Below are 27,824 nucleotides of genomic sequence, written 5' to 3'. Positions count from 1 at the left end.
AAGAAGACCGCTATTAAAACAGTGGTCTTCTGCATCTGTGCTGGGGCTGCAAGTGGATGCAGTGGGGGCCCAGGGCCCTTACTGGGGTACCTCCTGTACCCCCTGACAGTGGCCCTGTGCACAATTCTTGCTAAACAAAAATGCAATGAACATAGGTGAACAGAGCAGCAGAAGATATGGAATGATATCAATAAGAGCTTGAAAAGAACCATTAAATGACAGTTCTCAAAGTAATATGAGCAATGTGCCAAGATAGTATTTCATAGAAACTATCCTGTCGTGTCAATGCAAAAATGAAATTGTCACAACCAGGACCACTGCTCAACTTGGTGGTTCCCTCCATTCCCAATCAGGTGCATGCAATGTTAGGTCCCAACCTCTTGGGCCCCTGATTACCTGAGAAAAAACAAAAGTAAATCGCAGCATCGCCAAATCCTCAAGTGCAAAAATCTGAATGCATTTTATTCCATGTAGTTAAAATGTTACAACAAAACATTGTAATTGCATTGGTGAGAGCATTCAGATTTTTTTTTTGCACTTGAGGATTTGGCGGTGCTGAGATTTCCTTTTGTATTGTCTCAGCCATCAATCCAAGCGATATATTGTCTAAAACACTAACATCTATAATATCTATAACATGGAAAGGCTGAGCTGTTCAACAATTAATTAAAAAATGTTGTGTTAGGTCACAGTAAAAAAGGACAACTACGTATCTAAAACAGAAAATGAAAAATTACACAGCCACTGTGTTCTGTCTCCAGTTCTTACAATGTGAATATGGTCAGACCTGTTAAAGGGGTTATCTGGTTATTCAAAACTTATTCCTTACCCCACGCAATCTCCAGAACAGGGCCCGTCTCTTACCTCTGAGCGCTCCGGCCCCCACCTTTCCAGATGTACTGATCTTGGGAGTGATGAACAACTCAGCCAATCCCTGACTTGGTACAGGTCATCACTGTAGCCAGTCATTGCCTTCTTACCTCCCCTTCTCTCAGCTACACTTTCATTTACTTTTCATCATGTGATTATCAAACAGACTGAGGGATCAGATTACATGCTGCTAATACAAGTCTATGGGAGGGAGAGAGGTGAAGAGTGAGATAGGAATGAAAGCAGTTCAGACTAGACTTTGCATGGGACTTCCGGCATTTCAACTTCTGATCATGTCGAGCCAAGTCTTGGGCTACGAGAATGCCAGCCAGTTTACACATATCCTGCAGCTAGATTGTTGTGACAAGTACTCTTTTAACTTGTTATTAGTCTAATATAAGTCTTAAAAAAAATGTACAGAAGTGGGAATATAGCCCTTAACAGTATTATAACATCACATTAAATAACAGCAGAGGTGCCATTGTACTGACATGTTGTTCACACCACCTGTCAGTGGTTCTAATGTTATAGCGGATCAGTGTATACACTAACATAAGTTAAACTTGGGCTGGTGAGGCACATGCTAAAGACTACGAGGAATCAGACCCTGCAGGACTTCTTTATACACCGAGAATTAGCAAAAGAGCAGCAAAGCCTCAGCTTGAAGTGTACGAATCTATTACAACGCCTTGGAAAAATCATCAATAAAAAGATTAGGTGCATGTTCTGTAACCAAAATTAATTTAATTTCCATGGTCCTACAAGTATTATGTAAAACAGTTTGTTGGTTTAATCTCTGTTTTGGAGACCTTTCAAACAGAAAAAAACAAGGCCCCTAATTCCAAGTAAAACAGAGTAACACTCCATGGACAGTTAGCTAAGAGAATACCACACTATAGCTCTGATTGTGGAAGTGCTATGTCTGCCAAAACTACAACACATTGGGTGGGCAAGCTAGCTGACTGAACTCAACGAGTGACTATAAAAGGCTGATCGCTTTCAGATGCTCTGGACGACGAGATTCTCTGCCTTTCATGACTCACAAAAGCAAATATGCTGTAGGTAGTGATAAATTTCAATGTATCTTATAATATGGAGTTTGTCTGTGTGCTTCTACCATTGGACATTCTCTTTGAGACCATGTTCCTAATCCTTAGGGCCACACATCTGGAGAGATAGAAAAACCTACTACTGTTTGAATATAACTGTTAGATTAGTATGCTGCCTGACATATCTGCATACAACCGCTGCTACAATATACAACAATTGTTGGTAAGAAGTAGAGAACTAATGTCACCAAAAAATTGTCAGCGTAAATGAACTCTCTATCCACTTTCATGCTGCCTGCACTGTATGTTTATCAGGGTGGTCCCTGGCAGCTTCTCCCAGTCCCACTAGTTTTGTTTCATAGATCTTTTTCTGTTTGGGTACAGGGAGAGACCTATCAATCAAAACTTGAGGGGCAGGCATGGACTGCCCTGATGACTCATGGTTCAGGCTGCATGAAAGTGACAACAGGTTCCCTTTAATTGCATTTTAAAAAGCCATAATACAGGAAGATCTCCAAAGCAGCCCTGGAGGAGGTGAGGAGAGCTCCAGCCACAATCTTAACTCATTGGACCCCTAATGTCCCACTGCAGGTGGTCCGATGAGTCTCACAAAGCCTGCAACTGCTTTGGGTGCTGGGATCAGTGTTGATCAAACATCTTAAGGGTTAATGGCAGGCATCAGCGTCACCACTGATATTTACCATTAGCAGCAAGGTTCCTGCAGCTACTAGAAGCCAGAACCCACCGTACATGAAGCAGACACAGCAGCTCCTGCACCCAATTCAAGTTAATGACGTAATTGTACATTCTAGTGTGCTAATTACCAGAGTACATTTATATTATGGGCCCTCTTAAGGTTAAGATATGATAAATAGGCTACTTTCACACTGCTGTTCTGTCCCGGCAGTACACCAGCCGTTGTAAAACGACGTACAGTGAGAAAAAATCATACTCCTCTAAAACAATGGACCCCATTATAATCAATGGGATCTGTCGGGTCCCGGTAGTGCCCGTTGCGACTCATCCCGATAATGGCCGTTAATGGCCAAAAAAAAAAAAAGAGTCTAATGGACCCGTTACGGACAGGTCACAACGGCAGTGTAAAAGTAGCCTTAGACTGTAAGTCCCTCTATCTCTGTACAGCATTGCGGGATATGTTGGTGCTGTATAAACATAAATAAATCTATTTCATCCTGGAGCACACTGTTCATAAATTTGCATTTCTTGAAACAACAGAGGCCTCCAGCAAAGTGGTGGTTCCATATTAAAAACTTACAAAAATGTAAAAGATGAAACTTAAATTGAGAAATATACGAGATCTTTTTTTCCCTTAAAGCAATACAATGCAATAACAAAAGTACTCGGGAAATATATTTTTAGTTTCTCCTTCAAACTATTCTACAATCTCAGTGAGAAGAAGGTGCTAAATACAATTCACTAAAACTAATGGCCATTCTTCACATGCCAGTGGAAGCCTTGCAACTTTACCATCTGGTTACCTGCTATTTCTGTAAGCTAAAGAAAAGAAAGAAAGGTAAGAAATGACACCAAACCCAGCGGGATGTTCTGATTCAGTACAGTTTCTACTGGTCTATGAGAAATCCCATGCATTATCTGCTCTTTATCATTTAAAAAAGGGCATGTAGGAATTTGACAAAAAAATAAAAATAATAAAAATAATCAGAAACCCCATAAGGCCCCTGATGGAGAGGAGGAGAGCCAAACATATGTTGGGGTATTATGTGGAGAGTGTTTAACGCTGTATATGGCAGGTAAACTTCCTCATCCTGTGCTTTTTCAGGTTTTTTTTGTCCCCCATTATCCAGCATTGTGTTTGGATCTGTGTGCTGTTACTGTACTTTTTGTCATGAATGCAGCCAGGCCCAGATTTGTCGACCTGTGTGAGAGAAAAAATAGAGTGGCTTTCCTACAGCAACCAATCACAGCTCAACTTTCACTTTACCAGAGCTCGTTTGCTGAGCTGTGATTGGTTGCTGTGAGAAAATCCCTCTATTTTTCTGTCACACAGTTTGATAAATCTGGGCCTAAAATCAGACCATATAAGGCCTTATATTACACCTGCGGCTACCATGGTTTATCACGGTGCCTGCATTACTTACTTTTTGTTTTTTTATTTTTCTTTTATGTATGTCTTTGATATCTAATAAAGCTGGGTTTATATATTGTTGTGAAATATTGTTATACATGATTTATAAAAATAATTTTTTTTTTAATCAGCCAAAAACACTGAGTTCAAGATAGTAAATAATAAAGGTAGGCCTGCAACTTACCGTATATACTCGAGTATAAGCAGAGTTTTTCAGCACGATTTTTCGTGCTGAAAACACCCCCCTCGGCTTATACTCGAGTGAACTCTCCACCCGCAGTGGTCTTCAACCTGCGGACCTCCAGAGGTTTCAAAACTACAACTCCCAGCAAGCCCGGGCAGCCATCGGCTGTCCGGGCTTGCTGGGAGTTGTAGTTTTGAAACCTCCGGAGGTCCGCAGGTTGAAGACCACTGCGGCCTTCGACATCATCCAGCCCCCTCTCACCCCCCTTTAGTTCTGTACAGTACTCACCTCCGCTCGGCGCTGGTCCGGTGCTGCAGGACTGTCCGGAGAGGAGGTGGTCCCGTGGGATAGTGGTTCCGGGCTGCTATCTTCACCGGGGAGGCCTCTTCTAAGCGCTTCGGGCCCGGCCTCAGAATAGTCACGTTGCCTTGACAACGACGCAGAGGTGCGTTCATTGCCAACGTACTTCTGCGTCATTGTCAAGGCAACGCCTCTATTCCGGGCCGGAAGCGCGGAGAAGAGGCGCCCCCGGTGAAGATAGCAGCCCGGAACCACTATCCCACCGGACCACCTCCTCTCCGGACAGCCCTGCAGGACCGGACCAGCGCCGAGCGGAGGTGAGTACTGTACAGAACTAAAGGGGGGTGAGAGGGGGCTGGATGATGTCGAAGGCCGCAGTGGTCTTCAACCTGCGGACCTCCGGAGGTTTCAAAACTACAACTCCCAGCAAGCCCGGACAGCCGATGGCTGCCCGGGCTTGCTGGGAGTTGTAGTTTTGAAACCTCTGGAGGTCCGCTGGTTGAAGACCACTGAGGGCGGATGATAAGAGGATGATGAAGGGGGGGTGTGGGATGATGAAGGGGGGGTGTGGGATGATGACAAGAGGATGATGAAGGGGGGTGGGGATGATGACAAGGGGATGATGAAGGGGGGATGTGTGGGATGATGACAAGGGGAAGATGAAGGGGGGATGTGTGGGATGATGACAAGGGGATGATGACAGGTGATGATGATGAGGGTCTGGATGATGACAGGCGGTGATGATGATGAGGATGTTAATGACGGGTCTGGATGATGACGGGGGTCTGGATGATGACAGGGGGGGATGATGTATTTACCACCCTAGGCTTATACTCGAGTCAATAACTTTTCCTGGGATTTTGGGTTGAAATTAGGGGTCTCTGCTTATACTCGGGTCGGCTTATACTCGAGTATATACGGTATATCATAAAAGAGTGGGGATATGTGATTGTTTTCTTCAGATGTCATCTTTGTGTTTCATTTGAACAGCACCAGACTAAAGTTCCAGCATCATCTCCTTGGCCAGTGTGACTGGTGATTTGTCACGGAATATCACTACCTCCAATCCTCCACACTTCATAATTCTTCTCTTTAGTTCACTGTCACCTTGTTTTTCTGGTTAAAGGGGTATTCCAGTGGAATTTTTTTAAAAATCAGCTGGTGCCAAAAAGTTAAAGGGGTACTCCGGCGCTAAGACATCTTATCCCCTATCCAAAGGATAGGAGATAAGATGCCCGATTGGGGGGTCCCGCCACTGGGGACCCCGTGATCTTTCACGCAGCACCCCGTTACCATCCGCCCCTGATGACTGCCGATCACGGGTTCGGAGTATTGTGATGTCACGGCTCCGCCCCCCCTGTGATGTCACGCTCCGCCCCCTCAATGCAAGCCTGTGGAAGGGGAATTTAAACAGATTTGCAAATTACTTCTATTAAACAAATCTATCAATTGCTGTATGCTTATCAATTGCTGTATGCTCCAGACAAAGTTGAGATGTTCTTTTCTCTCTGACCACAGTGCTCTCTGCTGATACCTCTGTCTATGTGAGGAACAAATTCCCATAGCAAACCTCTCTTGCTCTGGACAGTTCCTGATGTGGACAGAGGTGTCAGCAGAGAGCACTGTGGTCAGACAGAAAAGAACTACACAACTTCCTCTGGAGCCTACATCAGCTGATAAGTACTGGAAGGATTAAGATTTTTATGTAGTAAATTAATTTACAAATCTGTAGAACTTTATGGAACCAGTTGATTAGTAAAAATGTGGTTCCCATCGGAGTACCCCTTTAAGTGTTAGAGCTGGTTTTCATTTGTCTTTTCTGAGAGCGAGCAGTGCCGACTTAGTCAGTGCTAGGACCACCCAGGCATTGCTGTCCCCATAGACAGAAATGTCTGCAGGGATTTTTTTGGGCGGAAAGCCTGTGTCGAAAACTCCACAGTGTGCACTGTGCAACGGAAACCCATTGCCAGCAATGGGACTCTGCTGCATCAGAATATCAGAGCGGAATTTTAAAGTGGAATTCCGCTTGAAAATTCTGTAGTGTGAACCCGGCCTTACATTTCTGTTATAAACAATGACTCTTACTTCCTCCTATTGGTTTTTTTTTTTTTTTTTTGTGCATTTTCTATTTTTAAGGCATGGTGCACAGCATTTTCTATCCTGACCCCTTTGATGTCTTCCTTGGTCTACTCATATGTTTTCTTTTCCTTTCATAATCTCTTTTAGAAATGTATGTTCCACAGAATGAGAAGGTTCAATTATTAAAACATTGTTCTTACCTTTGTCATACCTATGATTTGTATATTTTCTACTAAGTAAAAAATGTTTGTCAACATACTCTTAGTAGTCTACAATTTTTCCCACAGGTTGTGTTATTTTAGTATTCCCCGGAGGCTGAGTGCAAATTTTTTAGGTTAGGTTCCCACCAGGTAGGTTCACTTTTTTTTTTAACTATATACCTTAAAAGTAAAACATAAACTATGCAAAAGTGATAGAGTTACATACATTGGTATTCATTTGACACAATCTTTTTTTTCACTTTTGTTCCTTCAATGATGGATACCTTTTTGTGTGTGAATTTAGGAGTTGCCCATGCCATCTATTCAGTATGGGAACTTTACTTTGCTAGTTTTTCATGGACCGACAAGTTTACTGAGGTAATTTTTGCACTTACCGGTAATTTATTTAAAGGGGTACTACCGTGCTGACAACCTGATCGTGCGGGGTCCCGCCGCTGGGGACCCCCGCGATCTCGCACGCAGCACCCCGCTCTCATTAGGCCCCAGAGCGAACATCGCTCCGGGTCTAATGACTGCCAATCACGGGGCCGGAGTATACTCTGCCCCCATGTGACGTCACGCTCCGCCCCCTATATGTAAGTCTATGACTGGGGGCGAGACAGCTGTTTCGCCCCTGCCATAGACTTGCATTGAGGGGGCGGAGCGTGACGTCATAATCACCGGCCTGTCATCAGACTCGGAGCGGATGTTCGCTCCGGGGCCTGAGGAGAGCGGGGTGCTGCGTGAGAGATCGCGGGGGTCCCCAACGGCGGGACAAAGCGCGATCAGGCAACTTATCCCCAATCCTTTAGATAGGGGATAAGTTGTCAGCACGGTAGTACCCCTTTAAAGTTGCACACACCTTTTCCACATCGCTGCAGGAGATGGTCTCTATTATAAGTCTATGGAGAATGTCTCTTGCAGTGAGACGGAGATCACAGCGATCCGGGGAGAGAAGCTTTTAGCCAAGTGCTTCCCCCGGCCGTATCTAATGATCAGAGGGGGTCTAAACACACAGACCCCAACCGATCAAACTTTTTATAGGTCTCTACAACACGTCAAAAGTTTTTTTTAAGTGATAGGGACACGTTAACATCAGAAAATAACCCCTACATCTGCTATGCTCTAAAATTTAGCAATTTTCTGGCTTTAATATAATAAACTGTGATTTAAATGATTGGACTGTGGGAGGCCATGCCCACTCAGTGTAAATCTCTGCATTATGGGCTAAGTAGTCATGTGGGTGGTCCTAATCAGTGATTGACAGCTATTTGTGTATAAGTGCATATAGAAAGAGCTATCAGTCACTGGTTAGCCCTGCCTACATGACTACTTAGGATTTCGGGCAAGGAAACGCGTTGGACCGAACTAAGAAAATATCTATGATCAACATCAGGTTTTTAACCAATAACTAATCACATGTGACTGCCTACTAAAGAGACTGTAATGTTATTACACTAAGGCTGATAGCGCAGCCTATTGGATGTATAATAATTTGGGATCGCAAACCCGTGGTGGTCATAAAAATGTAACACCACAGCCAGCCAATATATATACTGTGGGGAGCACGAGAGTACAGCGAATGTTCAACAATTTATCAAAAGGGCATGTTGTACATATAACTCAAGTAGCCATAAAGGTTTTATTGTGTTCTACTCTAAGGCTCACCACAACAATTACTGCAACAGTAACATAGGACATTAACAAATGGTGGAAATGAATGGCGGGATTATTAAATGTGAAGTATGAGTAAAGAAACCACTCTAAAAACGCAAGATTAACCTTTGAAAATTGGGCCAGATTATAGATGTCGCTGTGGCTGAATACAGGATACACACTGTGACAAATAGTCACACACTGTATGAGGAATACTAACCGTTCTACTAAAAGGGAACTGGAATGCATAAATGAAATAAAAAACGCAGTGTGTGAATAGCAACTTACTCTTCCAAGGAACAATATGATGTGTCTGTCATTGAAGGATGTGTGATTCGTGAACCATAAGTCTGAAGTGTGCTGGATAATTTGGATTGCACCAACACAAAGTACCGTATTTTTCGCCCTAAAGGACGCACCGGCGTATAAGACGCATCCTATTTTTAGGTGCAAAATCTAAAAAATTAAAGATTTTGAACCCAATAGTGGTCTTCAACCTGCGGACCTCTAGATGCTGCAAAACTGGGAGTTGTAGTTTTGGAACATCTGGAGGTCCACAGATTAAAGACCACTGCATAGGAGGTAATACTCGCGTGTCCCCGCCGCTCCGGACCAGTCACCGCTGCCCTGGATGTCGCTCCATCGCTGTCGCCGTGTCCCCGTCGCTCTGCTGCCGGCCTGCTGCTGAACGTCTCTGCTGCCGGCCGGGTATCCTCGGTCCCGAACAGCCCCACTGAACAGCCGGGTTAGTGTCACTTTCCCTTCAGACGCGGCGGGCATCACCGCGATCGGTGATGTCCTGTATTAGCCGCGGGTCCCGACCGTTGATGGCCGCAGGGACCGCCGCGATAGGTGTGTATTCGCCGTATAAGACGCACCGACTTTTCCCCCCCCCCAGTTTTGGGGAAGAAAAAGTGCGTCTTATACGGCGAAAAATACGCTAATTGTATTCTAGCAATAACACATGTGGTGGACTATGTTTATGTAAATTACAATAAGGACTATTTTGGAGTTAAACTATGGAAAACTATGTTTTATCTATGCAAGAATGATAAATAATCACAGTGATATAATATAAGCATAATAAGGAGAGAACCTTGGTGCAGTATATACACTGGTGGCGGTCGAATGTTTACATTTTACACAAATGTCACTATTTTTTAATTAAGGACAAAAATAAAAGTGAACTTTTATAGGTTCCTGATATTTTTTTTCAATTAATTTGGGAGACCTAACTCTGTTGGAGTAGTGTGTACCACGTTATTGCTCTACATGACTACTAAGCCCAGAATTAGGAGAGATTTACATTAATAGGTGGCAAGTTATCCTGCAAGGTTCCCCACAAAACTAAATATCAATCTGCTCAACTCTTCCTGATTTATAACATGATGACTGCAGATTGAACTGCATTTTTAATGTGACAAGTACCCTTTAACGGGCTGAAGGGATCTAAACAGATATGGGGGGAATTTTTTTTTCTGATTTTGTGCAGAGGAAAAGTTGACCAGTTGACCATAGCAACCAATCAGATCCCTTCTTTAATTTTTTAGAGACCTTTTCAAAAATGAAAGAAGTGATCTGAATGGTTGGGCTACTGGTCCATCTGCACAAGTTTTCTTAAATCTCCCACATACTGCTCATCAATGGACTGATGAAATCTAATAATCTGAAAAATCTCATAATCTGGCATCTGTCTGGTCCCAGATTATTGAGGATTTACAATGGGGCAAAAAAGTATTTAGTCAGCCACCAATTGTGCAAGTTCTCCCACTTAAAAAGATGAGAGGCCTGTAATTTTCATCATAGGTATACCTCAACTATGAGAGACAGAATGAGAAAAAAAAACATAAAATCATTTTGTCTGATTTTTAAAGAATTTATTTGCAAATTATGGAGGAAAATAAGTTTTTGGTTAATAACAAAAGTTCATCTCAATACTTTGTTATATACCCTATGTTGGCAATGACAGAGGTCAAACGTTTTCTGTAAGTCTTCACAAGGTTTTCACACATTGTTGCTGGTATTTTGGCCCATTCCTCCATGTAGATCTCCTCTAGAGCAGTGATGTTTTGGGGCTGTCGCTGGGCAACATGGACTTTCAACTCTATGGGGTTGAGATCTGGAGACTGGCTAGGCCACTCCTGGACCTTGAAATGCTTTTTACGAAGCCACTCCTTCGTTGTCCGGGCAGTGTGTTTGGGATGATTGTCATGCTGAAAGACCCAGCCACGTTTCATCTTCAATGCCCTTATTGATGGAAAGAGGTTTTCAATCAAAATCTCACAATACATGGCCTTATTCATTCTTTCCTTTACACGGATCAATCGTCCTGGTCCCTTAGCAGAAAAAAACGTCCCAAAGCATGATGTTTCCACCCCCATGTTTCACAGTAGGTATGGTGTTCTTTGGATGCAACTCAGCATTCTTTCTCCTCCAAACACGATGAGTTGAGTTTTTACCAAAAACTTTTACTTTGGTTTAATCTGACCATATGACATTCTCCCAATCCTCTTCTGGATCATCAAAATGCTCTCTAGCAAACTTCAGATGGGCCCGGACCTGTACTGGCTTAAAGGGGTACTCCGCTGCTCAAAATGTTCCGAACACTTAGAGCCGACGCCAGGAACTCGTGGCGCCATAGCTCTGCTGCCTCATGACATCAATCCCCGCCCACTCAATGCAAGTCTATGAGAGCAGGCGTGACTCCCATAGACTTGCATTGAGGGGGCGGAGTGTGATGTCATGAGGGGATGGGGCTATGACATCACAAGCTCCCGGCATCGGCTCTAAGTGTTCAGAACATTTTGTGCGCAGCGGAGTACCCCTTTAAGCAGGGGGACACGTCGGGCACTGCATGATTTGAGTCCCTGGCAGCATAGTGTGTTACTGATGGTAGCCTTTGTTACTTTGGTCCCAGCTCTCTGCAGGTCATGCACTAGGTCCCCCATGTGGTTCTGGGATGTTTGCTTATCATTCTTGTGATCATTTTGACACCACGGGATGAGATCTTGCGTGGAGACCCAGATTGAGGGAGATTATCAGTGGTCTTGTATGTCTTCCATTTTCTAATAATTGCTCCCACAGTTGATTTCTTCACATCAAGCTGCTTGCCTATTGCAGATTCAGTCTTTCCAGCCTGGTGCAGGTCTACAATTTTCGACAGCACTTTGGTCTTGGCCATAGTGGAGTTTGGAGTGTGACTGCTTGAGGTTGTGGACAGGTGTCTTTTATACTGATAACAAGTTCAAACAGGTGCCATTAATACAGGTAACGAGTGGAGGACAGAGGAGACTCTTAACCTCTTAACGACCTAGGGCGTACCTGTAAGCCCTACGCCTGGTCCCAGTAAATAAAACTGGGTCACACCGGGTCGGTCCCGGTGGCTAATGATAGCCGGGACCCTGGGCTAATAGTGTGCGGCACCGATCGTTGTGACGCCCGCTATTAATCCTTTAGACGCGGCGATCAAAGTTGATCGCCGTGTCTAAAATGAAAGTGAAAGTTTCTCGGCAGCTCAGTCGGGCTGATCAGGACCAACGCGATAAAATCGCGATGTCCCGATTAGCTAGCACGCGAGCGGAGGTCCCCTTACCTTGCTCTGTGGCATCCGATAGACGATTGATTGCTCCAAGCCTGAGATACAGGCTTGAGCAATCGTCCGCCTATAACACTGATCAATGCAAAGCTATGGCTTTGCAGTGAACAGTGTAAAAGATCAGTGTGTGCAGTGTTATAGCCCCCTATGGGAGCTATAACACTGTAAACAAACAAAACAAAAAAAAAGTTTATAAAAGTCATTTAACCCCTTCCCTAATAAAAGTTTGAATCACCCCCCTTTTCCCATAAAAAAATCTGTGTAAATAAAAATAAATATATGTGATATTGCCACGTGCGGAAATGTCCGAGTTATAAAAATATATTGTTAATTAAACCGCACGGTCAATGGTGCATGCGAAAAAAAATTCCAAAGTCCAAAATAGCGTTTTTTTGGTCACTTTTTATATCATGAAAAAATTTGTTAAAAGCAATCGAAAAGTCCGATCAATACAAAAATGGTACTGCTAAAAACTTCAGATTACGGTGCAAAAAATGACCCCTCATACCGGCCCGTAAGCGGAAAAATTAAAAAGTTATAGGGGTCAGAATATGACAATTTTTAACGTATAAATGTTATGTAGTTATGATTTTTTTCATAAGTACGACAAAATCAAACCTATATACGTAGGGTATCATTTTTACTGTATGAACCTACAGAATAAAGATAACGTGTCACTTTTACCGAAAGATGCAGTGCGTAGAAACGGAAGCCCCCAAAAGTTACAAAATGGCATGTTTTCTTCACAATTTCGCACAATGAATTTTTTTGCCGTTTCGCCGTGGATTTTTTGGTAAAATGACTAATGTCACTGCAATGTAGAATTGGTGGCACAAAAAATAAGCCATCATATGGAATTTTATGTGCAAAATTGAAAGCGTTATGATTTTTAGAAGGTGATGAGGAAAAAATGAAAATGCAAAAACGGAAAAACCCTGCGTCCTTAAAGGGGTACTTTACCCCTAGACATCTTATCCCCTATCCAAAGGATAGGGGATAAGATGTCTGATCGCAGGGGTCCCATAGACAGTCACGCCTCCTCCCATAGACTTGCATTGAGGGGGCGGGCGTGACATCACACGGGGGGCGGAGTCGTGACGTTCAATCTTCCGTTCCCGTGGTTGGGAGCCAGAACCTCCAGCGTTGCCGGAAGCAGATACAGGTGGATGCTGCATGCTATATTTGGATGGGGGATAAGATGTCAAGGGGTGGAGTACCCCTTTAAGGGGTTAAAGAAGAAGTTACAGGTCTGTGAGAGCCAGAAATCTTGCTTGTTTGTAGGTGACCAAATACTTATTTTCCACCATAATTTTTATTTCCCAAATACATTTTTTTTTAAATCAGACTGTGATTTTATAGATTTTTTTTCTCTCATTCTGTCTCTCATAGTTGAGGTATACCTATGATGAAAATTGCAGGCCTCTCATCTTTTTAAGTGGGAGAACTTACACAATCGGTGGCTGACTAAATACTTGTTTGCCCCACTGTATAATAAACCTTACTTATATTTATATGAATAAATAGTTTGGTCATTTTTATAAATATAGAAAAAAGGAATGCATCTTAGTAATGACTTATTTAAACTGCAATAAATCTATGTATTCATGATCATAAGGTCCTTTTTTCTCTAACACTTATCCATACATTTTTTTGCTCTTTATGTCATCTCTCCTTGTTTATCTAACCCATCCTCCTTTCAGAGTTCTAAAGCATTCAGACACTTCCCATCCTCGACAGATGCAGAACAGAAGACAATTTCTGCTTTATTAAAGCTTGTATCTAAATGTTAGCATTGAATGCTTTAGAATGAGTAATGGTTTGAAGGGAGTGGTAATCTGCCCTGCTTGTTATAATTCATGGTCCCAGGACAGTGAGAGGAAATATCAGACACTAAGTTTTCACTGTAAAACTATCCAGCAACACTTGTTTTCCAGTGCAGTCACAGCCAAGTTGACTCGATATTCCACATGGCTGCCAAATAGAGTCTGTGGTACAGTGTAGAACAGTGGAAAGCCCTCTCCCACGGCTATTAGTGACCATTCATTTGGGAGCCTGGGAAAGTGCCTCTGAGCTGCAAAGCTATCTGGAGTTGCCTGGCAGGTGCCTGCTTCTCACAAAAATCTGGCACCTGCTTAACTCTTGTAGCATCCAGTTAAGTCTTCCCCAAAGCATGTCCTTATATGTTTGTATACATTCACTTTCCAGAAACTTTATTATTATGAAATCTTGCAGAAGCATGCATTTCAAGGTGTAGTATTAAAGCACCAAATCTACAATTAACGGGTATTCCAGTCTTATTTTTCCTTTTAAAATAATATGCTTCAGGGGCAGAGAGGGAAAAGAATAAAAAAAACAAAGCTTACCTAGTCCAGGTCCTGATGCGGAAACCCTGCAGCTCCTGTTTGCCTCCATCTGTTCCTCCAATATTCTGCTTTTTTGTGCTTCCACTACAAGCGCTCGGTGCAGGACCTGGTGGTTTAGCCAATCACTGCCTCCTGTGGTGTCCCGTCTTGGCTAGTAATTGGCTAAATGGGCAGGTCCTGCTCATCTTGGAACCAAGGAGAAGAGAGGAGATTGGGAGACCTGGTGGAGGTGAAAGGAAGCTACAGGGGATCAGGGTTACATAAGTATGTTCTTTTCTTTTCTATTTTTCCTGCTCTCACAGAATATTTATTTTTAAGGCTAGAACCCCCACTTTAAAAAAATAAAATACTTTTCTCTGAGAAGGGGTTTACTACTAAAATATATGGCAAGTCTGGGCTGTCAGGTGGAGATTTCTTTTCCGGTTAAATAAAGATAAAAATAATTATTCATTGTTTGTCTTGAAGGGGTTCTCACATCTTTTTAAGTTACCCCATATCTACAGGATCTGTGGAGAGCTGGAGAATGGGGACCCAAGTCTTCTGTTAGAATATTGCGCACTGTCGCTCCAAGGGAGCTACAGGAGATAGCAAAGTACAGCATTCAGCTGTCTTGGCAGCTCCAATAGAGAATAAATGAACTCCATTCTATCAAGGGATTTGGGCCCCTGATCTCAAGATTGCAAAGGGCCCCAGCAGTTTGACCCCCACATGATCAGATAATTACCCCCTATCCTGTAGATAAGGCAAAACTTTACCACATCTGACACACACACAAAAAAATTAACCAAGGTTTCAACTGCTATGTTCCAAGAAACAATATAAGAAAGGAGAAGTACAATAGCATTCAGTTTTCTAAATAAATCAATTCTAGGAGAATTTATCCTCTGCTATATGTAACAACGGTCTCAAGCTTTAAAGGGGTTGACTGAATTAATAATGGTTTTCTGAGTTAATAGAGGGGAGGTCCACCATTAAGGATCTTCATCTGTTAGCCATAATGAAAGGTGACCACACAAAGCATCTCTTTTAAACAGACAGCCCATTGATTTTGACGAGCACTATATTATGTTTCATGTATCCTGTGGTAGCGCTACATTGGTACTGATGGCTTCTAACTGATTTTACACTAGATTACAGCAAAAGGTCCCAGCAGGACATCATAAAAAACATAGCTTCGTACCTGATGGCAAGCTCACAACACGGTCTCTCGCTGCTTTGCCTCCGGTCCTAGCGAGTATGGCTCATGTCCGTAGTGTTTTCCTGGCCTCCACGGCCCTTTTCACTCCCGATGGCCCACTTACCCCTATATTTGGCAACTCATCCTTTCCGCCCGCCCTTTCCACCTCCCTCTTTCTTGGGCTTTCTGAATCAGAGTCCCCCACTTTCTCTAGTCTCCTTGCATCAACATCTTTGAGACCACTTCACGACATCTTGGGAGGGGCTCCAGCTTCCTTCCTAAATGTCTTTCAATATTTTCAGCTTAGTCACTTTTATGTACAGGCCAGGGACACACTTAAATTACACCGCCCCCTTTCCACCTTCGAGAAATTGTGTATTTCAAATTCTCGGACGTTCCGTCCAATTAGCTCCATCTATGCCCTTCTTCTTGATATGCTTCGGACTGATCCACTACCTTTTCGGATCGGTTGGGAGAGGGAATTAGCCACAACATTCGATGATGAAGAGTGGGAGAAAGCATTCCGACTTTGCCATAAGTTTGCGATTTCCTGCAGGGCACAGGAAACTATTTACAAAATTCTAACAAGATGGTACCGGGTACCAACCCTTTTATCCAAATTTTACCCAAGTGTTTCTGATGCCTGTTGGAGATGTGGTGAGCCAGGAGGGTCAATGTCCCATATATGGTTATTATGCCCGAAACTGACTCCTTTTTGGTCCCAAGTACTGGATGTAATTCACCAATTGACGTCTATCCGTTTACCTATGTCCCCAGGCCCCCTTCTTCTCTCCATGCTCCCACCCTCTTTGCCAAAGTGGTCCGCCCGACTAGTTAGCTTTATGCTTCTGGCGGCTCGTACGGTCATCCCCCGATTGTGGAAATCTTCCTCTGCTCCCACATTCACTTCTTGGCTCCAGGAACTCTCCCATCTACAGGAGGAGGAGTTGCTGGCAGACTCCAGAGGGCAAATGGAGAGACACTATCTCATATGGGGACCGTGGATATCCTTTCTCTCCTCTGACACATACAGAACTCTCCACTTGAACTCTAAAGAAATGTCTACTGACTGATGCCTTGAGCGTGTGCCCTTACATATGATGTCAGTCTGTCCGATGTTGGGGTTCTCACAAGTGCACCGTGCTGAAAGGTTAGTCCTCTTTATGGTCTCTCTCTCTCTCTGCCTGTGTTTTTCTGTCTCCTTCCAACTCATCCTGTCGTCCTTCCGGTCTACCTGGGAGCCTTCTCCCTTTCTCATTTATTATTGCTCTTCCCTTTTTCTTGTAGGAACACTTGTGCCAGACTAGGTGCTGATATTTTATTGTCTGCCATGTATGCCTAAGTGTTTATTGTTGTCATGTTGGAGTCCTACAAGACTAGTGTTACTGCTCCTAATATGACTTGTTTGCCATACTGACTGTCTATTTCTTTTGGGCACATGTGCACCACATATTTTGGCCCCTTGGTCACTTGCACATTTACTACTTTGTATGTTTAAAATCTTTAATAAACTTTACTATTGAAAAAAAAAAAAAAAAAAAAACATAGCTTCGATGGGCCTGATAGAACAAGATTGTCCAAAGTGGATACTTCTCAAATTTTTCATTAGGAGTAGTATATATCACAATTGGATAGTTACAGTTCTGAATCCAAAGCTCCAAAAAGTCACATAATCTAATGTCCTTCCACAATAAAATGGTCTATAGTTCTAAATTGAACAATAACCACAAATAATGGCAGTCCAGAGATGGTAATGTACACTATATGGACAAACGAATTGGGACACCAACACATTACACCTACAGGAGCTTTAGGGACGACCCATTTTAAATCCATAGGAATTATTATGGTGTAGTTATAACTTAAGGGAAATCTTTCTATAAGATTTTGGAAGTATTTGTGGGAATTTTACCCATTCATTCAAAGAGATTTGTGAGGTCAGTCATTGATGATAGTGGAGAAGAGCTTTTTTTGTAATCTCCAGTCTAGTTCATTTTAAAGGTGTTCGATGGGGTTGAGTTCAGGGCTTGGTGCTGGCCAGTAAAGTTCTTCCCCACCCAACTTACCTAAACCTTTTTGGATTTTGCTTTGTACATTAATGCACATCAATGCAGGTAATGTTGGTACAATGCAGGTAACAAAAGAAAAAATGTGCGTAGAGTCAGCTCCCCACTTGTAAAGTTCAATGTAGACACAACGGGAACATGTGCAGGGAAGCATGGACCAGTGCACTCGAGCCGGTTCTCGGAAAGGGACTTCCAAACAAAATAATATGGTGTTCCAGCTCCCCTAAAAAATTACCTTTAATCTAACTATTAAAATACATATGCTCAAAACAACCCTATTATAGGCTAAATGAAAAGCTGACGCGTTTTGGTTTATCACAAAACCTTAATCATGGCGCTAGCGCCATGATTAAGGTTTTGTGATAAACCGAAATGCGTCGGTATTTCATTTAGCTTTGTGGCTAAGTTGTGGCTAAGTTGCTGTGGTTCCTAAATGCTTTCACTTTTCCATAACACCACGCACAGTTGTCGTGGAAGATCTTGAAGGGAAAAAAAAGCCACACATTGATTCGTGATGCAGTGGTTACATCCTATAACAGTATCATGTTGGAATTTAGTGACCTAAAGAAAGGTAGGTGCTGGATTTTTTTTTACCTGGGACAACTGGACTGAGTGTTTAGATAAGATTCAAACGTCCTGTAAAAGGAAATATTAACTTTTTTCTATCACTTTTTATGTGAAGGGTTCAGAGAAGGTAAGCTGATCTGAGGTTCTCTCATACCTGAGATCCTTATTGATTATAAGCCTTACATAGCACCTTTGCAATCGATGAGCTGTATATGTAATGTACACATCTGGAGCACACATCACACACGTGAGAGAGGCGCTCTAGTGATTTTATGATCTAGCAATTTAATGGAAATCTTATACAATGAACCCCACTTTATGGGCTCAGAATGCCCCTATAGGGCAACAAAAAATGTATTTTCATTTCAGACAAGCTTTAACTATAAACCATGTGTGGGATTATCCGAATGTCCCATAAAATAAGAAAGCCATACGTAGTATACCCTATATATAGAATACTAAAAAATAACATCTCTGTCGTTCATTGATATCTGCAAGGAATGTTCCTTCATAATAGTCTGTGTTTGATGTGCATCCTCAACATAACAATTCGCTAGGCATCTTAAGCCCTCAATAAAGTGTGGGGTCATGACCTCAGTCTCCCAGAGGATCTACCTATGTAACTGGAGGTAATAATCTGTACAATACTTCTGAAAACATGAAGGCCTATATGTATACTGTATTCTTGGTATATTTAGAAAAGGTATTAGCATAGAATTCCTATCTAATCTCTAAGTAAACCAATAACATTGAAGACTCTAAAAGTTGAGGTTAAATGACTATTAATTAACAAAGCCTTTAAAAATACCTTGAAGTATGATACCTCTTTGGGGAGTTTGTGTCTAGTTTATAAAGGAATGGGAAGCCAGAGTCAGTCTCATTGATGTCAACAATTTTTTTTTACCTTTTAGCATTGTCAATTAGAATTATTAAGAGTAAGAAATATGGATATGTCTGCACCAGAACTAAATTCATTGACAAGGGTTGGCATACTACTATTACCATTGTAGAAAAAAAGAAAAACATTTTATATATATATATATATATATATATATATATATATATATATATATATATCTCCATAGCTGGAAGAGCTAGAACCACTCTAGACCCCAAAGTGAAGCATGTACTATACACAATAGAAATAAAGCATAATATACACCAATAAGCCATACCATTAAACCACCTGTCTAATATTGTAAAGGTGCCTCTTCTGACACCAAAAAAGCTGTGACACATCAATACATGGACTCCATAAAACCTATGAAAATGTTGTGGGTTATCTGTCACTAAGAAGTTTGCAGCAGAGCCCTAAAAGAGATTTTCCAGGGCAGCTATTACTTTAAAAGTTTTCAACCCAATGGTCCAGATGGCAGGATATGTGTTTAAAATGTGTGGCAACTTCAGAGCCTGACACTTGCCCTGAGACTATTACGATCTTGAGATGTATTTGCCGGAAGTCCCATGCAAGTCTATGAGACTTTCGTCAAACCAACCCCAGATCACTATAGTCTTAGAGCATGTCAATGGCTCAGATGTTGCAGCAAATTTTAAATAGATATCTTGCTGTTGGGACCATCATTAGATTTATATTTCAAGGAACAAAGCATACTAACCCATTCACTACTGCTGCTGTCCTGATGCCTGGCTCCCACTGCTCTCTGCTTCCTCTGATACACCAATACAGCAGGAAAGGCCTGCTCAGATAGTCAGTGGAGATCCAGAAGAAGCGGCTGCACAAAGATGCACCATAAAAAACAACCCTCCTCTCAGGCATTGCACAGATACCCCCAACTTCATCATCAGCCTTGAAGTAACAAACTAGCTTATTCAACACAAACTTAAATGGTGACGACACTGGAACCTTAGCAAGAACGTATTGGTGAAACGCATAGATGAAACTAGCCTTTTCACGTAGATTTTATAAGTGTTTGGATCTAATAAAACCAATACTAGTTAGTGAAACCAATACTTGTCCAGTAAATCTGTATAGTGATCCTTGTACATGTTACCTAGTAAAGTGGAGCTCCATTGTGTAGATCTGTCTAAAGTGTGGTTATTGTTCTGTATATGGCAAAAGGGTAAAAAACTAATCTGAATAATCTCCCTATTGTGCTAAGGAGTATGTTGGCACCATGTTGCAGTATTGTAATTAGTGTCAATCCTTTTATAGTATCCCATTTTTTATGGCTATGAAAGACTGACATGAGTAAGAGATAGCAGAAAAGAATAACAACAGACATATTTGTAGGCTATTGTTTCATTTTAAGGTGAAATGCCTTTTCATTTAGGTGAAACTCAGAAATGATAACTTATTAAAAGGACAGCCTGTGAAAAAAAGAATATTATCTAAATTGTATGTATCTCAGTTCTATCAGCTGGAATATAATTTCCTCCGGACATTCATAAGCAGAAGAATTATGGGTTTAGGTTGTTTTTTGTATATATACATGTGATAAGATAGCATTATTGAAAATGGGGTGGAAAGATAAAGTAATGACTATAGTAAATAACGCAGCAACTTCTCATATTCAGAACGTGAACTCTTTGATCTAAACGATAGCTGCACAATGAGCTGAAGTGATGGCGCTCGAGCTAAGACTGATGGGGGTCTCCTGTTCCCACACTTTGGCTGAAGCCAACACAATGCATAGAGGAAACTATGGAGCAGAGAGGTCGCAGCATTTCATTTCCAGGTCCCACTTCTGGCTGCAATTATGTAAATTCTTATTTTCAATAATGGTCCTGGTTTCACGAGGGCTTTGAAAAGAAAAATAATTTTAAAAAATACTTGAGAATACTGCAGTTATTGTTTGGTGGTTTTCATAAATCATGATGTACTCAAAAATAAACAAAGTACAGAGGGGGGGGGGGGGGTGCCTAAAACTTAGCTTTTATTGTGTATTATTATTTTTCAGTGCATCACCAATAGCAACCTCATGTGTATCCACTATGGTTGAAAAGAGTACCAAAATGTATAGTAAATTAGTTGTGATCACTGGAAGTGCACTGTAGTTATTAGTTCACCTAGCACATCATCCCAATTAATCACATATCAGTACATAAGTACTATGGGCATAACAATATACACTTCAGACTACAGAACAGTGTCTATTAAATAGGCAGGAATCAGGATGAACCAGGGATAGTGTCCGCATGCTTCCCAGGTGACAGTTCCAGAAGCGCGTTGTAGCCTAGTACTGTAATGTGTTCCGGCCGGTGATACCATATTTGAAGGCAAGGAACGGTCACCTGGGAAGCATGAGGGCACTATCCCTGGTTCATCCTGATTCCTGCCTATCTAATAGACACTGTTCTGTAGTCGAATACTGCTCAGTTTGTGTTGTAATTGAGGACTGAACTACAATCATAATAGTTACCAGAACATAATGGCCTAACTGGTGCTTTAAATTTATGTATAAAATAACACAGTACTGTGGGCTGTGTCTTTGAACTGGATAGTTCATGATATTCTTCTGAGGATGCCGATTAATTCCGAAAGAAATGCGTTGAGAAGAGTGTACATTGTTATTAGGGATCGTCCCATATTGATTTTTTAGGGCCGATACCGATAATCTATGACCTTTCAGGCCAATAGCCGATAACTTATACCGATATTCCGGTATAAGTTATCGGCTATTTCCCCCCACATGGCCCTGCAGAAGCCGCTGCAGATCAATGATTTAAAGCGGGCGCTTTAAATCAATGAACTGCAGTGGCTTTTGCGGGGCCAGAGACTGCCGCCGCCCGCTTCTCTCCCCCTGCCTGTCCTGGGGTCCCCCCTAGTCCAACCACCACTGCCGCTGTCCCATTGTCTCCCCCATCCCCGTTTTTTATAATTACCTGTTCCCGGACCCATGCTACTTCTGGTTCCGGCGGCATCCTGAGCCGTCACTGTGCGCACTGACGGTGACGTCGCTCGTCAGTGCGCTGCGTAGCGCAGCGCTCAGGACGTCGCAGGAGCCAGAAGTAGCGTGTACCAGGGAATAGGTAATTATAAAACTGGGGATGGGGGAGGCAATGGGGCAGCGGCGGTGGTCTCTGGCTGGCAGGGTGTGGAGGCGTGGCATTATCGGCAATACCGATAATGTCCAAAATCGTGAATATCGGCCGATAATATCGGCCAAACCGATAATCGGTCGATCCCTATTTGTTATGTCCATAGTACTTATGTACTTATATGTGATTAATTGGGATGATGTGCTAGGTGAACTAATAACTACAGTGCACTTCCAGTGATCACAACTAATTTACTATACATTTTGATACTCTTTTCAACCATAGTGGATACACATGAGGTTGCTATTGAAAAATAATTTGTGCACACCTAAAAAATCCACCTGGTTGATTGTTCAGTCAATATTTAACCGAATTTATGGAGCTTGTATTTTTAATTGGATATAAGTTTGTCTCACCTAAGCACTTCTACTGGTGTAGTTTTTAATAATACACAATAAAAGCTAAGTTTTAGGCACTCCCCCCCCCCCCCCCTGTACTTTGTTTATTTTTTAGTACATCATGATTTGTTCTAACTAGCTGGGAGAGAATATCGACCCCCCCCCCCCCCTTGCAGGTCTGTAATATGAAGGCAAGGTTCTTGTGTGCACTGGTTTTCATAGTCATGGTTTACAAATCATATAAGATTTGGAAGCACGTAGACTATATTTCATTCGACGGACACGCTAGTTCTTAGCTATATCTGCAAAAATGGCAATAGGAAATCCAGCTTGTCACAATATTTACATTGACAACAAACTTTTCTTTTTCTTTAATGCCCTAATGACTAACACGAACTCCTTAGCTTGGCTTCCAGTTGAACCTGTCAAGTCAACTTCCAATTTTTTTTCATTCTTTATTTTATGAGAATTATTCAACACAGATTTATGCGTGTTACGGCATGTGCAAAAGAACAGGCCTTTGTCTTGAGAGGTTTTTCCTGCCCTACGCAGGTTTTCATATAAATGAAAGATTTAGGATTTAATTCTTTCTATATTTACTTGTCTTGTTTGATACTTTTGAGCTGAAGACAAGTGAAAATGTTTGTTCCCCTAAACACTGGCGCCATTCCAAAGCAGCAATATTTTAATAAGCATTCGTCTTTATAATGTTAACTGATGGAAAATAAAACACCCGCAGATGTAATTAGACATGCAATAAAAACAAATAACAGGAAAAAAGAAATGGTTCATGAAATTGTTCCTATGAACTTTCACTTTATCCCCATAATCAAGGGGTGTTCTAAGATGAAATTTAAAAGTATCTAAGCTGTTGTATCACACCCAATAGATTGTGAGGGAGGGTCAATAAATATTCCACTATCCCCTGCCACTTTCTCCACTTTTCACTCACATACTATAAAACTCTACATATAAATGTACATTATGAATCCTAGAGTTCAGTTAATTGTGTGCTCATATATGGCACAATGTATCTGAGGTTTGCGGCTGTGAGTTGTGCTTTATGTAAATTTCTCTTGGTAACTGTGTCTAAGCTTGTGCTCATATGTTTCTAGTTAAATTAGTGCAACTGAACTTCCTTTAACTGGCATTTATGGGGTTTTCTGGGCCGTTGCCAAAATTGGCAAGGGGTGGGAAATGGGGAAAACATACTGCACCCCCCCCCTCACTTAGGGTCCAGTGCCTTACCACTATGATGTAGTCCCCAACAGAAGTGTCCAATGTGTGCACGATGATGTCCCGGTGATGTCCCATACACTCTTGAACGGACTGCTGCAGCCTTCATCAGGCACTTCCTCAAAGGACAAAGTAGCAGTGCAGTGTTTTGCCAGTAGCAAGCAGGGGGTTAGTATGATTTAATTTTTACTTTATATATTTTTTTATTTTATCCTCTTATTTTCCCTGCCCCTGAACAAAATTGGCAAAAGGCTAAAACACTACTTTAAAGGGGTACTCCCGTGGAAAACATTTTTTCTTTAAATCAACTGGCGCCACAATGTTAAACAGATTTGTAAATCACTTCTATTAAAAAAAATCTTAGTCCTTCCAATACTTTTTAGGGTCTGTATAGTAAAGAGAAATCCAAAAAAGAAATGCATTTCCTCTGATGTCATGACCACAGTGCTCTCTGACCTCTGCTGTCCATTTTAGGAACTGTCCAGAGCAGCATATGTTTTCTATGGGGATTTTCTCCTGCTCTGGACGGTTCCTAAAATGGACAGCAGAGGTCAGCAGAGAGCACTGTGGTCATGACATCAGAGGAAATGCATTTCTTTTTTGGGATTTCACTTTAGTATACAGCCCCTAAAAAGTACTGGAACGATTAAGATTTTTTTTAATAGAAGTGATTTACAAATCTGTTTAAGTTTCTGGCACCGGTTGATTTTAAAAAAAAAAGTTTTCCACGGAAGTACCCCTTTAACAGCTTTGGTAAATTTTTTTTTATTTTTTTTGCATCATCAATTTCCGTAGAGCTTACATTACATTGTACATGTTAAATAAAGATTGCGCACAAATAATGTTTTGGAATTTTTATACGAATTGTCTAAATCAATGGGAAGATCTTTACATGGACAACAGGTTAGAAATGATATGGGAGGAATCTTCACAGACAGTACAAACTTAGATGGACAGTCTTCAAATATGCCAGCATTTCCAAAGTGTATCAGGCTGTTTGATAAATACAGAATAATAGAAAGATTGGGAGAGGCTCACCTTACTTCTGTAACACAAATAACTGGGCCGAATGACAAATCAAATGACACTTATACCCTTAGTGTCGGGAAAAATGGCAAAATAAATATATGGAATACAGTGCTCAAAGTTATATGGATACAAGGAATTCATTGATCTCTGGTATCCATATAACTTTGAGCACCATATTCCGTATTTTCCTGTTTGATAAATATGGTATAGCTGAAGACTGTCTAGTCTAAGTTTAGAAAAAAAAACAGAAGGAGCGCTCCATGGTGTAATATTGCCAAATCAATGTAAGGCACTAGGTCATAGTAGCTCTTACCAGAACAAGTTGTGCATAGGCCAGCACAACTTGGGTGAGGGTGTATAACAATGGTCCACTGCTGCCGTGCCACCTGTGTAGCAATTGCAAAACAAAAACCTCCAAGGAAAGTGGACTTCAGGCGCTGAAGGACCAGACAAGGTGGAGAAAGTAAACCATTTTTTCCAGTATGAAACGCGTTTCGCGCATGTGCGCTTCATCAGGCATGTGGACAGGGAAACAGGAAGCACTTATATACACACCAAACACAAAAGATTAACCCCTCATTATCAGAACAATCATCCAATGGAGGAGTGACAGGAAGTGACAAGGATTAACCCTACACTGTCCTAGGTTAACCATTGGCTAAACCCACAACAGCAAAAAAAAGTGTACCTTATAAAAAGGTGCAAATGTGCGCTACCTACTAATAGTTGGCTGCAACAGCTGGGAGAACACAACATGGTACCAACCAGACTAATAACCACACCATGCCAGAGAGCTGCTGTAAGAATAAGATCGACTGTCAGGGCAAACTGGGTGACCTAAAAATGATCAACACAAAGCAACAGAGCCAACACAACAGGCTTCTCCATGTTGGTGATACCAGGATTTGCTGTAATTGAGATATTTGCTTTAAAAAGTTTGTGCAAAATCTACCATAAAAAATAAAAAAAAATACAGAATTGAGCCCAAAAATGTTGACTAAAGGCATGCCCCATTTTGGAGGTCATGCCTCTTTTCCAGATCAGACAAAATAAATCTCTAAAATGTGTCTAAAATTAATAAAGCATGTAAGACTTTTTTTGTGGAACAAATGAAACCAGAGTTCTGGCACATTTGCAATAGTAAATCTGGGCTGAGGTCTTTAGGATTAAATGTGAATGCCTCTATTTTATTTTAATTTTTTTTATTTGCATCTCATTTAAGACTACTGTTAATAGTTCTAGGGCACCCATTGAGCTACCCTGCTGGATATTTAGCCTGACCTTGCTTCCAGCTCAAATTATTGTGTTAATAAGGACGTTAAGAAAATCTTGTTAATAAAACTGATTGTCCTCTTGAACTAGGGCATTGCGAATAAGTATGATAGATCAAGAATTTACCAAACCACTGACACTTATTTGTTACTGCCAAAAATAACTAACAGTAGATAGTAAACTATAAGTAGATGCTATCTGTTCTAACTGGGGTTCCTCGTTCTTTCCAATAATGTGAAGTGTGCTAGACAGGGTTTCATTGTGGGTTAGGAAGAAGCCACAGTATAAGCAGCTGCTGTTTTGTGGAATTGTACACAGAGAATACATTTCTGGTTCACAAATTACTACTATGTAGTTAGGATTGGAGCCACACCACGACCTATTCAATCTAGGACATTTGTTTATCGTAGGCATGCAATTCAGAAACCCCAAGATTAAACTCACACACTAAGTTGAATATGGAACCATTTTTAATGGGTGAAAACAAAAGACTATAACTGCTCAAACTATCCCTGAGCTCAGTAGGATTCTAAAAGGTGCCCATACACATTAAAGTCAATAGAAAAAGACAATTTAAAACCAAAACAATTATTGGGGAGAAATTTAGCAATCAGTTGTTTAGGACATCTTCCTGAAAGTAGTCGGCGGTGCTTGCAATTTTTGGGCTTTAGTTGAACCAAACATCTAACATCCACAAATAATCTAACAAAAAAGGAGGTTCTCAGAATGTTTCCAGAAATCGTGATCATGTATGGCCATTTTGAACAAAAGTAAAGGTCAATATGGACTAATGTGCATGACTGCTTCTCAAATATATTGTTCATCGGACAATCCCTCCTTCATCAATTGTTCAACCATTAATAAATCCTAGGTATGGTCACTTTTTGTCTACAAGCCTTCAGAGCAGCATCTATATTGTTCCTACAGCTTTACCAAGCAAGTCTGCTAAACTTAATACAGTAAAACCTCTTCAAAGGATTACCCCTTTAAGAAGTTCACCCCCTTATCCATGGCAGATTTTATATGATAGATTTTCAGGCTACTATACATTTTGCATTGTGTAAATTTTCCACCTCCATACAAGACCATTTTCAAGACAATTAGGGTGCTTTTCTCGAAGAGGTTTGATTGTATATGTGTAGACACTTTTCTTCAACTCACTAGCCATTACTCTCTAGCCATTACTACGGTGCAAAATATTGATTTACTGTTATACGAGCCAGCCACATAGTGAAGTAAAGAAAAATGACCAACATGTCCACCAAGATGTGCCAAATTCAGCAAATGGCGTACTACACTGATATGGCACAATTTTTACTTGTCTATTCTAGTGTTATCTTGTCTAACTTTTTAGCAGCATCACTAAATCTCTCACAACATGTTTTGAAGCTTTTTTTCCCCAGACAATATGAATGATCTTAGCTTAGTGACAGGTCACTTGGTAAAACAAGTCAGATGTTTTGACTGTTGGGGGTCCAGGTGCTTAGACATCCTCAATCACTAAAATAAGAATCTTTAATGTCGCCATACACGTCAGATCAAAGTTTATAACATTTTTGGAATTCAGCCAAAAGGACAGGTCACTAGGTAACAACCACCAACCATTTTAGTCAACCAATGGCAGGCTGTTATGGTTTAAATAGAAATCGGCTATGTTTGAAAAAAGCCGAAGCAGTT

At 41.4% G+C, this 27,824-nt stretch overlaps 1 protein-coding gene across 4 annotated transcripts in view; it reads right to left on the bottom strand.

The window, feature by feature from the left end:
- The window catches only part of SLX4IP (SLX4 interacting protein), a 186,029-nt gene that overhangs the window by 43,867 nt on the left and 114,338 nt on the right, over positions 1 to 27,824 (bottom strand). The window contains exon 1 of one of the 4 annotated variants that reach the window (XM_056567868.1): positions 3,779 to 3,804. The exons of the other annotated variants lie outside the window; for them this stretch is intronic. Within the exon in view, the coding sequence (XP_056423843.1) occupies positions 3,779 to 3,788 (10 nt within the window). The 5' untranslated portion in view covers positions 3,789 to 3,804. Of the gene's footprint in view, positions 1 to 3,778; positions 3,805 to 27,824 lie in introns of those variants that run through there. 4 annotated transcript variants of the gene reach the window in all.

Source organism: Hyla sarda, chromosome 3 (assembly GCF_029499605.1).
Source record: "Hyla sarda isolate aHylSar1 chromosome 3, aHylSar1.hap1, whole genome shotgun sequence".
NCBI lineage: Eukaryota > Metazoa > Chordata > Amphibia > Anura > Hylidae > Hyla > Hyla sarda.
Note: the sequence above shows the minus strand (reverse complement) of the source record. Positions and strands in the feature narration are given on the sequence as shown.